This window comes from Oryctolagus cuniculus, chromosome 20 (assembly GCF_051225735.1).
Source record: "Oryctolagus cuniculus isolate XC-2025 breed Fujian yellow rabbit chromosome 20, ASM5122573v1, whole genome shotgun sequence".
Taxonomy (NCBI): Eukaryota; Metazoa; Chordata; class Mammalia; order Lagomorpha; family Leporidae; genus Oryctolagus; species Oryctolagus cuniculus.
In genome coordinates, this window is record NC_142886.1 from 39,975,557 (window position 1) to 39,989,906 (window position 14,350).

Below are 14,350 nucleotides of genomic sequence, written 5' to 3' on the forward strand. Positions count from 1 at the left end.
CAGTGACAAGGCCAGCCATGAACCAGGAGGCAGGCCCTACCCGGACCCTGAATCTTTGTTGAGAAATAAATGTTGGTTGTTTCAGCCACCCAATCTGTGGGGTGTGTGTGTGTGTGTGTGTGTGTGTGTGTATTTGAGGAGGGGAGTCGGGGGAGAGGTAGGGAGGGCTCCCCTTCTGCTGGTTCATCCTCAATGCCCACAATGGCTAGGGCTGCACCAGAGTCAGAGTCGGGAGTCAGAGATGCAATCCAGCTCTTCACATGATGGCAAGGACCCAGCTTCTTCAGCCATCTCTTGTTGTTTCCAAGGTTCTGTCTGTATTGGCAGGAAACTGGCGTCTGGAGCTGGAGCTGGGAGTCAAAGCAGGAATTGTGATAGGGGATGCAGGCTTTTTAGCAAGTGTCTAAACTGCTAAGCCGAGTAAATACCTGTCTCTATGATATTTCTGTTACAACATCAAATGGACCAAGATAACTGAGCAAGGAGCAACCTTATCTACATCAATCTCATCATTAAAATTTCCCTCTGATTGAATATACCAGGACCTATCATCCTTCAGGCACTCTGCTAAGACACAAAGACAAAAACAAAAATCAAAACCATGTACACACACGTACACGCACACAGTCCTAGTCTTTGAAATCTCATAATCAAGAGGTGGACACTGCTTCGGACATCTACATCCAATATGAGAGTGCCTGGGTTTGAATCCTGGCTCCCCTTCCAACTCTAGCTTCCTGCTAATGTGTGGGAGATGGCAGATGATGGCCAAGTGCTTGGGTCCCCGCTACCCACGTGGGAGACCCAGACTGAGTTCCTGGCTCCTGGCTTTGGTCTGGACCAATCCTGGCTATTGTGGGCTAAAATTTAGGGAGTGAACCAGTGGATGGAACATCTCTCTGTCCCTCTGCTTTTCAAATAAAATGAAAATAAATAAATAAAATTTTAAATGCTTTAAGAAAAAGAGTTGGAGACAGAAATGGAAATATTTGAATCACACTGCAAGATGGGCAGAGCCCTGAAGAGACATCTGTGAATCCAAGAGAAAGTGACTAGCTTCTAAAGGAGTTGGGACAGTTTTGATGCGGGAGATGATGCAGGCATGTAGCCTTGAAGAGGGCCATGGTTTGAATGCTCCCTCCAATACTCATGTTGAACTTAGTTGCCAAGGTAACAGCAGCTGGTTGGGTTACCAGGGCTCCACCCTCCTGCATGGGTTGATGCCACTGTCTTGGGAATGTGTTTGTCATACAGGCAAGTTCAGCCTGTCATTCGCTTTCTCACCCTCTTGCCCTCCACCATGGGGTGACAACATCACAAAGGCCCACAGCAGATGCCAGCCACCTGACCTTGGACTTTCTGGCCTCCAGAACTGTTGTTGATACAGTACCCAGTCTCAGGCACTTTGTGACAGTAGCACAAGCAAAGACAAAGGGGGGCCAGGCACTTGCCAGGCAGTTTGCTGCACAACACTGGTCTTTCTCCCAATCCCTTTCTAACGTGCTCCCACAATCATCCTTTCTGTGTGTGTGTGGGGGGGGTGCTTGCATAAACCACCACGCTAGTGCCATGAAACTTTGCCAGCTGATGGGACCAGGGTGGGCACCTAACCCCAGAGCAGCCAATCAAAAGGCTGCCCAGAACCCTACAGCAATGTTTAGGGAGTGCTGTCTAATACAGCTTGCTGCAATGATGTGGGAAAGTTCTGTTCATGCAGCATGATAATCATTCATTACATACAGTTACTGGACACTTGATGTGTGGCCACTGAATGTGGTTGGCCAGTGAGGAACTGAATTGTTGACTCTATTTCATCATAGTTTGTGTGTAAAAATTAAACTTAATTATCATGTACAGCTTGCTATGACATTGGATGGCACAGTTTCACACTGATTAACAGATTCACTTGGTAATTCCAATTTAAATTCCAAATGAAGAAAAAATCCAAGTGGATTTAGATTTATGATTTTTTAATTTTTTTATTTTTATTTTTTATTTTTTAACAGGCAGAGTGGACAGTGAGAGAGAGAGAGACAGAGAGAAAGGTCTTCCTTTGCCGTTGGTTCACCCTCCAATGGCCGCCGCGGCTGGCGTGATGTGGCCGGCGCACCACGCTGATCCGACGGCAGGAGCCAGGTACTTATCCTGGTCTCCCATGGGGTGCAGGGCCCAAGTACTTGGGCCATCCTCCACTGCACTCCCGGGCTACAGCAGAGAGCTGGCCTGGAAGAGGGGCAACCGGGACAGAATCAGGCGCCCCGACCAGGACTAGAACCCGGTGTGCCGGCACCGAAAGGCGGAGGATTAGCCTAGTGAGCCATGGCGCCGGCCCTAGATTTATGATTACAGTTGAAATTTAAGATTATAAATAATATTGGAGTATTCAAGAGAATGAAGACTTAAAAATTATAGAACTTAATTTATTACCCCAAGACATTTATTGAAATATGTGGGAAGATGTATTGATTCATTAAGAGAATTAAAGACTTAAAAAAGAACTGATTGAAGGATTTGAAAAGATTCTAAGTAAGTCCTCAAACCACAGTGGAATTACCTAGAAATCAATTAAGAACACAAGAAAAAAACCTTTAAAAACTTTTAAAAATTTAATAATTGATTTCTGAATAACCCATGTGCCAAAGAAGAAATTATAACAGAAAGTAGAAAATATTTTGAAGAGAATGATAATGAATATAAAACATACAATTTGTAAGGTGCAGCTAAAGCAGTGTGTAGTGAACATTTATAGCCTTAAATACATATTTTAGAAAATAAAAAAGCTAAAAGGTAATGACCATAGCCTCTGAAGAAGCTCAAGTAAAAGCAATAAAGAAAGATGAAAAGAAATAGCAATAATGATGAGGGCAGAAACAATGACACAGAAAACAAACAAAATAAAGCAACAAGCCTAAAAGCTGATGCTTTGAGAATATTAACAAAATTGATAAACCCCTAGGAAGACCAATCCAGAAAAGATAATGGGGAGCAGGCCTTTGGTATAGCAGTGAAGGTGCCAGTTTGGGGCTGGCCTTATGGTACAACGGGTTAAGCTGCCAGTACCCCATATGGACACCAGTTAGAATCCCGGCTGGTCTACTTCCTATCTAACTGCCGACTAATGTGGCTGGGAAAGCAGTGGGAGACGGCCCAGGTATGTGGGTCCCTGCACCCACGTGGGAGACCTGGACAGAGTTCCCAGCTTCTCTGGCTTCGGCATGGCACAGCCCTGGCTGGTGTGGCCACTCAGGGAGTGAACCAGCAGATGGAGGATCTCTCTCTCTCTGTAACTCTGTTTTTCAAATAAATAAATTAAGCTTTTCTTTCTCGCTCTCTCTTTTTTTTTAAAGATGCCAGCTGGGATGCCTGAATGCCATATGGGAGTGCCTGGGTTTGAGTCCTGGCTCTGTCCCTGATTCCAGGTTCCTGCTAATGCAGACCCTGGGAGGCAGAACTTGAGGGTTCAAGTCGCTGGATCCGTGCCACTCACTTGGGAGATGTGGACTGAGATCCCAGCTTCCAGCTTTCACCTTGGTCCAGCCCTGTTTAGGGGGTGAACCGGGAGCTCTGTCTACTTCTCAAATAGATAGAATAAATACATTTAAAAATAATTTTAAAAAGTGTAACTGAATACATTTTTTCATATATGCAGTTGTAACTTAATGAAACTGTAGAAGCTACTTTAGAGTGATTAATGCAATTTTCTGGATTTGTAAACAAATATGAAAGAAAAAATTAAGGAGGAACTGGGCTTTTTACTACATAGCTTTAATGAATAAAATATTGATTTTGTAAAATAAAACTAGTCCCTGAGTAGGCTCACCATGGCCACGCTGGTTTTCCAGGCTCACACGCCAGTGCCAAGGTGAGGATGAAGACCATGACTGCAGAGAGCCATGGAAGTGTGTCACGGTGTGCTGGTGTGCTCCAGTCATTCCAGGCTGCAAGCAGCCTCGCAAGAATCGAAGAGCTGCACCTTATGGGCGGATGGCACCCTACAGTCTTCGCAGCTGTGAGGAATCATCAAGTTCAAAAGAAGTATAAAGGGCTCTCTTTTCGATAGTCCCAAAGGAGAGGGATTTCTTTCCCTTGAAATGTATAGTGGAAGCAGCATAATGGAAGGCGGAGGACTTTCTTCTTGATGTTTTTTCGAATGTTCTCAAATGTTATTCAAAAAAAGCAGGTGCTTTGAACTATGAGGTCTCTTCTCCGTCAGAAACCAATGCAACGTGTGAAACAGGCAGCGAACACACTTCCCAAGGGCAGAGGTCTTGCCCAAGCAGGGCGTCCTCCAAGCTTTGCCCAGAGGGTCCTAGGAGGCTGCCACTAAGTGGTGGCCCGCAACGCTGTTTTGGCAAATGTGTCCCATAACATTACATTGAAAAATTATGTGCCCTCTTTGCTGCACATTTTTAAATGACATCTAAAAGTTGCATTAACAATTTAGATAGTGTCAGGACTATAACTTCTACTGTAAGATCTGAAATAAATAAATAAAAAAAAACTTTTTACTTTAGAATAACTTTAGATTTACAGACAAATTGTAAAGATAAGAGGGAGAATTCCTAAATCCCAGGTACCCCGCTCTATCAATTACTGACATCTTCTATTAGTACGGAATACTTGAAACGATTCATGAACTAATCCTGGGACAGTATTATTCATAAAGCCCACACTTTACTCTGATTTCCAGGCTTTTGATCTAAGTCTTCTTGCTGTTCCAGACTCCCACCCAGGCTATCAGGTTACATTTAGTCACCATGGTCCCTAGGCTCCATCTGGAGTTTCTTAGGCTTTTCTTGTTGTAGATGACCTTGACAGTTTCAAGGAGGGTTGGTTGAGTGTTTCTGCAGAATATTCAATCACCTTTAGAAGAATATATCTTGGTTGCTTCCAGTTTTTGACAATTATGAATAAAACTACTACGAACATTCACATATAAGTATCTATGTGGACTTAAGTTTTCAGATCAACTGGGTAAATATCTAGAAGTGTAACTGTTGGATCATGTTGCAAGACTGCGTCTACCTTTGTAAGAAACTACTGAATTGCCTTCTAAAGTGGCTGTGCCATTCTTGCAGTCTCCGTAAAACAGGGAGAGAAAGGAGAAAGAGCCTGGAGTAGAGGAACAGGAACAGGAGGAGGACAGGGAATGAGATGCAGGCCAGGTAACTTCATGGATACCAAGGATGTGCGACTGGAGTCTGAGAAGGACACGCTCCGTAAGAGTCTGGAGGGAGAAGGATGTGAGGGCACAATGGCCAAGAAGCTTCCGTGGCTGGTGAAACATATAACGCATCCTGGGACTTTTGCTTCCATTTGTAGTCCATGTAGAAAATTCTGCCGAATGCATGTTTGGATATCAGCAGCAAAGCAGGGCACATTGCACCTTAAATGGCCCAGTGGATGTAATTCTAGCAACGGATATGATAAGGAAAAAAGGAGAGAAGGAAGGAGAAAGGACAGGACAGGACAGGAAAGGAAAGGGCGGGGGGAAGGAAAAGCAACCAGCTTTCCAGGAGCAGTCCAACCTAACGGTAGCAGCAGGGAACTCTTGGTAAAGAAACTGACTCAAGCACTACCTCTGACACATTTGACCTCAGAAAAGTCATTTCGAATCAAGCTTGGCTGCCTTATTTGAAATAAAAAAGATGCCCAAACCTCATTTCTACCTTACAATAACTGTTGCTATGACAATGCACGTGATATTTCCAGTCCCTTGGTCAATTTTTTTTTTCCTATGAACTCAATATTGTTGGAAATACTCTTTCTGTACTTTAGCCAACTTAACTGTTTTGCTCTCCTTTGGGGCCCCACCCCCACCCCAAGGATCAGTAAACCATAAAATAGGGAGTCTATTTGAATTTCAGTTTGTGTTTTCATAGAAATTAATCTGTATTTCTCTGAAGTTAGAATAACTATTTTTTCCATCCACATTTCTGAGTATTTTATCAACTTAATAAACTAAGAAATTTAGATTGGGCACTCTATATTTTATTACACTAAATTGCTTAAGCTACTTTTCAATCCATGTGGCCAATACCATTTAAATTTGCTTTGTGAGAAAGGTCACTTTGTGAGCTGCCGTCCCCAATGTTGCTGAATTTCAATCTCTGTGCGTGTGTGCCTATGAAGGTTTCTTTTGAGCTGCCTAATTCTGCAGTTCCAAACAGATTTCTCAGAACTTACAAGCTAGGAAAAAGGAAAGGAAAGAGCAGTTTGTTTTCATTAACCCTAAATTATAAATGTGTAAGTGAAATGCGACCATCAAGCAGAGTCATTGGGGGAGTACACTGTTCGGAATTTGCACACAGGTGAGGGCTGCACACCTATTTCCAGAATGCTTCCGCTGTCCAGCTCATTTCTAGAACTCCTCTTTGAATATCTCTTTGAGAGTCTACAGCACACTGAAAGTGAAGTTATTTAATAATCCAGTGTAATTTTGGTTTAGCTTGGTGATTTTATGATGAAAATTAATTTTTTAAAGATATTTTTTATTTGGGGCTGGCGCTGTGGCACAGCGGGTTAATGCCCTGGCCTGAAGTGCTGGCATCCCATATGGGTGCTGGTTCGAGACCTGGCTGCTCCACTTCCAATCCAGCTCTCTGCTATGGCCTGGGAAAGCAGTAGAAGATGGCCCAAGTCCTTGGGCCCCTGTACCTGCATGGGAGACCTGGAAGAAGCTCCTGGCTCCTGGCTTCGGATCGGCGCAGCTCCAGCCATTGTGGCCAACTGGGGAGTGAACCATCGGATGGAAGACCTCTCCCTCTCTTTCTCTCTGCCTCTCCTCTCACTGTGTAACTCTTTCAAATAAATAAATAAATCTTAAAAAAAAAGATTTATTAATTTGAAAGGCAGAGTTACAGAGAGGCAGAAACAGAGAGAGACAGAGAGACAGAGACAGAGTGAGACAGAGAGAGGTCTTCCATGTACTGGTTCAGTCCCCAGTTGGCCCTAACAACTGGGACTAAGCCAAGATAAAGCCAGGAACCAGGAGATTCTTCCAGGACTCCCACATGGGTGCAGAGGCCCAAGCACTTGGGTCATCTTCCTCTGCTTTCCCAGGCATATAAGCAAGGAGCTGGATCAGAAGTAGAGCAGCTGGGACACAAATAGGCCCCCATGTGGGATGCCGGCATTGCAGGTGGCAGCTTTACCTGTGACACCGCAACACAGGTCCCTGAACATTAATTTTTTATACTTACTATGTGTGAGATGCTTGACCTAGGTTAGCCAATGAATCTGGAGAAACTCATTTGGTGTCAAAAATAAAGTACATGGACCAGCATCGTGGCTCAGCAGGTTAAGCCATTGCCTGTAACTCTGACATCCAATATCAGAGCACCAGTTCAAGTCCTGACTGCTCTGCTTCCAATCCAGCCCCCTATTAGTGCACCTGGGAAGGCAGTAGAAGATGACCCAAGTGCTTCTGTCCACACAGTGCATGTGGAAGAGCCGGATGGAGCTCTGGGCTCCTGGCTTTGTCCTGGCCTAATCTCAACTATTGGGTCCATTTGGAGAGTAAATCAGCAGATGGAAGGTCTCTCTGTCTCTCCTTCTCTTTCTTCCTAATGCTACCTTTTGAATAAACAAACAAATAAATCTTAAACAAACAAATAAACCCAAAGTGCAACCACAGAAAATGGACTAACATCATGGATGATTTTCCCACTGCAGGTAATGGGAGAGGGCTCTTCTAAAAGTTTGCAGAAAATGCAACTAAAAAGATAAGTTTATGTTAGTACAAAACTTTTTGAAATGGTATATATACATTGTCTTCAAAGATTTTATGGAAAATGCTTACTTTGAAAACATGATGTGTTGATCTCAAAACTTTTTGCACCAAAATAAGCTTACCTTTGGATTCCGATTTTTCCACGCACTCCCAGAAGTGCCCCTGCAGCACAGAGGAGAGGCCCTGTTTAGTGGCTGGAAGCTGCGTCACCCTCCCACTCTCCCCCTCTCCAATGGCCCAGGCTGTGCAGGTTGCAAGTGCCTCCTCCCCTGTGGAAGAGGCTGGCGCAGATCCATCTGGTAGTGTGAGGAGCACACAAAGCAGCCGACCTCCCTTACCTGCTGAAAGCCACCTGTAGTCAACTTGGTTCTGAAAATATTAGGTGGAAAATTCCAGAAATCAACAACTCCTAAGTTTAAAATACTCTGTTTTCAGTATAGAACTGTTCCATTCTTATGTATTATTGGTAATCTCTTACTATGCTTAGTTCATAAATCAAACTTCATCATTGATATGTACGTATAAGGAAACCACAGTACATGTTGAATTGAGTACTCCCCAGAGCTATAGGCATCTACTCGGTGTCTCAGGACACATCTTCCCTAGATTCAGGAGGCGCTGTACAGAATACATAGCGTGACTGGTCTCCCTTCTCCCTTTCCAAGATGACGGCTGTGAGGGAAAAATACAAGGATGAGATGGTCCAATACCTTCTATAAAATGAGTTTTTCTTTTTAAGATTTATTTATTTATTTATTTGAAAGGCAGAGCAACAGAGAGAAAGGGGGAGGGGGGAGAAAGGAGGAGGGAGGGGGAGAGAGAAAGAGAGAAAGAGAGAAAGAGAGAGAGAGAGAGAGAGAATATCTTCCATCCACTGGTTCACTCCCCAAATGCCATAATATCCAGGTCTGGGCCGAGCCAAAGCCAGGAGCCAGGAACCCCATCTGGGTCTCCCACATGGACGGCAGGGACTCAAGTAATGGGGTCACCATGTGCTGCCCTTGTAGGTGCATTAGAAGGGCATTCTGGAGGAGCCAGACTTGAACTGGCACCCCAATATGGGATGCTGGGATTGCAAGCAGTGGCTTAACCTGCTGTGCTATGATGCTGGCCCCAAAATGAGGTGTGTTTTGTTTCTGTTTTGGTTAAAGACCCACTAACACTGTGGGGAAGGGACTACCGTGTGCATGTGTGATTTTATCTGGAGTGGGGTGTATAACAGAGGTAGTTGTGAACAATGCAAGTGAGAATATAAATTGATGCCATGTTACAGAGGGCATTGAGTGGCACATTACAGGGTTAGACATTATTCAACAGCAAAGAGGGCTGCTGATACAAAGGACTGGGAGGGAAGTAAGGCTGTGGGCAAAGAGATCAGGATGGAACGGGAGAAAAATGTCACGAATGTCTTGGAGAGACTGGCTCCAGGGGATCCAGGACTGGCTAGCTGTTGGGACTAAGGAAGGTCGCAGAGATGTGAACAGAATTCTGAGGCAGCTGGCTTGCATGACAGCGTGGGGTAGGCGTGGAGAGGTTGCTATTCACAGAAACAGAAAACACAGAATGGGAAACTGGTTTTGAAAATTAGAGGAACAACGAGTCTGATTTTAGCTCAATGAGTTAGCATTGAGGCGGAAATGTCAGACAGGCAAATGAAAACACAGGCCTGGATCCGAGCAGAGGTCAAGTCGGAAGACACAGGTCTGTCTGGGGACTCACCCCTGTCAAGGCCATGGCTGAGATCTTGGCATTGCATGAAATCATCCTTGGAGAATTGTTGATCAAGAAGACTGGCGGATGAGAGCTAGGCCTTGCGGGAATACTAACACTTATGGGATGGTTGTAGGGGAGTTAATGGCGCAAGACAAAGGGAAAAAATGGGCACAAAAATACCACGAGAGACCCATGTCATGGGGACGCAAAGGTGAAGGGACCGGCAGGATGAGGTCTCAGAGAGACAGATGTGCTGGGCCCTCCTAGCTCCCTGGCGCCCTCTTTGAGAACCACTGCCACAGACAAGATCAGAGCTGAGTTCCTCACAGAGAGAGGCCCAGTCGAGGCAGGGTCAGGGACAGAGCAGTGGCCACAGCTCGCTCTCTCAAGAAGTCTTTCCTCGGCTGCCCCGGAACATGTTCCCGTCACCTACGACTCTGTCCTTGGCTCCTTCCTGTAACAGTGAGGGTGCTCTTGGTTTCAAATAACAGAAAGCCAGTCCAGCTGGCTGCAGCCGAAAGATTTATTGGAGGGATACTGGGTTACCTCACAGGACCCAAAGGGTTATGACGGCCTGTGCACAGCCTTAGCCAGAAACCAAACACCAGAGGGCTTCTCCACCTCCTTTCTTGTTCCCCTCTGGGTGTCTATTTTTTTCCCCTCCCTATGCTCTCAACACAAAGCAGCTGCCTCAGTTTTCTAGGCCACGTGGCAGAAAACATGTCTGTCACTTGCCCCTGAGTCACTGCCCTCACTGGGCCACTGAGCGGAGCACGGCCGGGCCTCAGGGGCGCTCTCGATGTCAGCTGGCACACACGCTCATCCTTGAGCCAGTCAACAGGGACCAGGCCAGCAAGGTCACGCCGCTGCAGATTCACCCCCAGGTGGACTGGTGACAAGGTTGGGACTGGGATCAAAGACAAAGCTCACGGAAGGAGGGTCTGGATTGGGCCTCGGGCGATGACAAGGAGGGGAAGGTTCATGAGCTCTCCCACTTTTTGGTTTTGCTCTGTGATCCTGGAAACTCTGTAGTGGCAAACCTGGGAGGTGCTGTCCCTACCTGTCACTGTCACCTGCCAAGAAAGGAGATGGAATCTCCCAGATCGCATCACTCCCTCTCTCAGCAACCAGCCCTCGGAACACCTGGGTGAGTCCCCAGTGGCCCACGTCCCTACTCTGTGGGTGAACCAGAGTTGGTGGATCCAGGGGCCACTCAAAGCCACTTTCCGGGGTCGCTGGCCTTGCAGTGGGATGGATTAGGGGCTACTTCCTGTCTGGGATGTTCCAAGGCTGTCAGTGCCTATGGGAGGGAGGCGGAGCTACAGCTGCTCATGGTGCTGGCTCTGGCTCTCCTGGAAGCGCAGCTGTACTGCCCAGGCTCTGTTAGGTCCACAAGGCATCCACTGTTCTCCCTCACATCCCTGCGTGGTCTCAGCGAGAATGGGTGGATTCTGTCCCTGAGACTGATGCAGGGTCACGGGAGTTTTCTAACAGCTTTTCCCAACCTGGCCGCTTGCCTCCCGTGGCAACTGCAGGAAGAGACCCCTCCCTTTCCTTTGTCACGCCTCCTGGATGAGGCCCAAGTAGTGACTGCAACCTGGGTTTTGGTACTGACAGTTACTGGAGTACTGGCACTTTGTTGGTGCATTACTCTAATTTCGATACTTAAAAAACAATCTAAAATCCATATCATTCATGTTTTGAGATCAGGATCAGCGACTCAATTATTCTACTTATGATGAAAGTATCTGTTGAACAAAACTCCACCCCAAGTCAGAAAGGCTTTTCATCAACTGCAATCATTTGCCCAAAAACGCAGGCTACTTTGATCTACTTTGTTTTAGAAATAACACTTCGTTTGTTCACTTTTCTGGTTTTCAATGTTTTCTTCCTTTTAGATGAAGTTTTACTTTTTATGTTTTGAGCAAGAATTTTTTTGTTTAAGAAACTTTTAATTTTGGAATGGTTTTTGATTTATGGAAACATTATGAAAATAGTACAGAGAGTTCCCACGGACACTTCCTCACCTGGTCTCTCCTGTGGTTGACATTTTATTTGAGTTTGAAAAAACTGTCGCAATTAATGGACCGATACGGATCATTACGATTAGCTCAAGTCCATATCTGATTTCTTTTTACCTGGCGTCCTTTCTCTATTCCAGGATCCCATCCAGAAAACCACATTGCCTTTAGTTGTCACATCTCTTAAGGCGCGTCTTATTTCTGACAGTTTAAAGCTTGATTTTTACTAAGGTCATGTGCTAATATCAGAATGATACTTGTGTCACACTTCTATTTTCCCAAATTAGATTTCTATTTGACCTTTAGATGTTTAATATTTTAAAATGCACATTATCTGAAATATTGTTTTTCTAATGTTGTTAATGTTATATAATCCTGATCCCATAAATAAAATATTAGTATTGATACTATCCTTTTGGAATTGTTTTGGATAAACACAAGGTGTAGAGAACATGAACACTGGGTGGCTGAGGCTCTGGGTGCAGGCAGGACTGTCCAGGGCCGGGGAGCATGTGGCAGAGCCCAGCTGGGCAGCCCAGGGCTCGCTTCTCTGCAGCAGGAATGCCAGGCCAGGCTATCCTGAGGATTCTGCAGACAAGTCTTCTGCCTCCACTACACTGCTCTTTGTCTGTAGCCAGAGAGGGCTTACTACATTAGCCTAGTCTGGTTTCTTTGGTTTGCACGGTGAGTGCCCTGGGGTCACTTTGCCACGATCACTTGGACTCTGGTACATTACCTTAGAGCAGTCTGAAGTCTCCGTTTTCCCACCAACACCTTCCTCATTGCTTGGAACACAGTGAGCACTTAGTACTGGGAGGCATCATGGTCTGTTCAACTCAAGCTGAATGAATGAAGGCCACTGGCACCACGGGCAGGAAAAAGCCGCCCCTTCTGAGACATTTGGAGCTCCTACGAATCAGGGACATGGGTGGGGTGATGCGGGCTAGCGAATGAGGTCAGGAAGTAGAACACCTGGCCCACAGTGTGGAGAGGGGAGCCCATGAGAGCAGACAGGAGAGACCACCAGGGGGCAGTGCCAGTGGCGGCAGCCTGACACACAGACGCATTCCCCAGGCCCCAACCTCCTCCGCGACTCTGATACAAGGATCACAGCGGCATGCAGAGAGCGTGACTGCGCATTTAATCACAGGTGTGCAGCATCCATCGTCAGTAGAATGGAGACTGTTCGACCTTCAAACAGACGCCCCTCTTCTGATCTCCCTGGAGTTGCACCAAGTGGCTCTCAGTGACCGTCAGGCAGCATCTTGTCCATGCTTCATGGCATATTCAAAGTCCCTAAAGCTGACGTGGCCATCAGAGTCTTGGTCCACTTCCCTGGAAGATGAAACAAAACGTTCTTCACACACCATTCTTGTCCACACCTATGCATCAAGAGCACATCACAGCCTTTCATTCCTTGCATGTCTATGTGAGACAGGAACCTAGTTCTATCCACTTGAAGTTGAGGTTGATGTCTCCGTATTTTTTCTTACACTGATAATATATATGGTAGGGAAGAAAATAAGGGTATTTATTAAAAACGAACAGAAGTAACACGTTCAACATATTTAAAGGAGTGAAGTCAAATGAACAGGTTATATAAGGAGGAATGACCATTTTTCTGGTTATATCCTGAATCTTTCTGTGATATATATCAAAAAATACACAGTCATCTGTATACCCCCACGGATGCCAAAATCCATCATGCTCAATCCCTTTTATAAAATGGTGCAGTATCTGTTTTGTGCTGTGCACATCTTCCCATACATGTTAACTCACCTCTAGGTTACTTATGATACCTATTACATGTAAGAGCTATGTAAATTGTTATACTGCATTTTTGAAGGGAATAATCAGAAAAAACAATCTGTACATGTTTGGCATAGGTACGACTTATTTTCTTGGATGTTTTTGATGGACAGCTGGCTGAATTTGTGGCTGTGGAAATCTGGAGGGCTGACAGGAGCCAGAAGCTTCTTCCATGTCTCCTGTGTGGTTAAAGCAGTTTCTCCCACTGCTTTACCAGGCGCATTAGCAGGGAGCTGGATTGGAAATGGATCAGCTGGTACTGGAACCAGCACTCATACAGGATGCCAGCGTCGCAGGCTTCAGCTTAGCTTGTGCCACAACACCAGCCCAGGATCGTTAAATTCTAAAACCAGAGCTCTCTACTCGATTCCACATTGCCTCCCTGCACAGACAGGGCACTCGAGAGAGAAGCGATTATACTGCAGTTTCCACATGGCCAACTCTAACTCCAGAACTTTCCGCTGGCTTCATTCAAGGCCTCTGAAGCTCTGTTAAATCCCCACAAACACCTGATAAGCTTTTCTGACTCCTATGGAGAGTAATGAAGCCGTGAGCCTCTGGCTGCCAGGCCGAGGGTGTGGGTGGCCTCCGTGGGGTTGTCCCTTTGTGTCCCTGGAACTGCTGAGACAAGGGCTTTGCTCCCTGAGCGGGGAGCAGGGAAGTGGGACCCATTCCACGTGGCCAAGACAACAAAAGTCACAGGAACAGAATTGCAGCATAAGCCACACATCCCAGTCATTAGCAGCAAAAGGCACAGCCACGAAGAAGCGCGTTTCGAGCAGCCATCACAGTTCCTCCAGGTGGGGTGATGTAAAACACTGTCTCCTAGCAGCGTCTGTGGCGGATGCGGATGATACGTGGTTAAAACAACAGCCGGTACCTCCACAACTGCCACAACGCGGGCCTTCAGGAAGCCAAGGCTGGCCCAAGCAAGAGGGCCACTAATCACTGCAATAGTTTTAAAGCAGGCTTTTCAAATATTGAATTCTAAGATAAACTTTCTGAATATTTCATGCCAAAGTCTCTGAAGTCTATAATGGTTCTGGATAGAGTGATAATTTTTCATTCTTTTGAA

The 14,350-nt window shown here is 45.8% G+C and overlaps 1 protein-coding gene and 1 long non-coding RNA gene across 4 annotated transcripts in view; both read right to left on the minus strand.

The window, feature by feature from the left end:
- Positions 1–3,749: 3,749 nt before the first annotated feature.
- Positions 3,750–7,978, minus strand: LOC149120145 (uncharacterized). Its single transcript, XR_016226787.1, has 2 exons — positions 7,855–7,978; positions 3,750–4,477 (listed from the first exon to the last, which is right to left on the minus strand). It is a non-coding gene; the product is annotated as an uncharacterized LOC149120145 (long non-coding RNA).
- Positions 7,979–12,584: 4,606 nt separating this feature from the next.
- Positions 12,585–14,350, minus strand: part of EFCAB11 (EF-hand calcium binding domain 11) — a 178,325-nt gene continuing 176,559 nt past the window's right edge. For all 3 annotated transcript variants that reach the window (XM_089322642.1, XM_002719686.6, XM_070065524.2), the window contains one exon: positions 12,585–12,801. In XM_089322642.1, the coding sequence (XP_089178768.1) occupies positions 12,720–12,801 (82 nt within the window). In that variant the 3' untranslated portion in view covers positions 12,585–12,719. The remainder of the gene's footprint in view (positions 12,802–14,350) is intronic.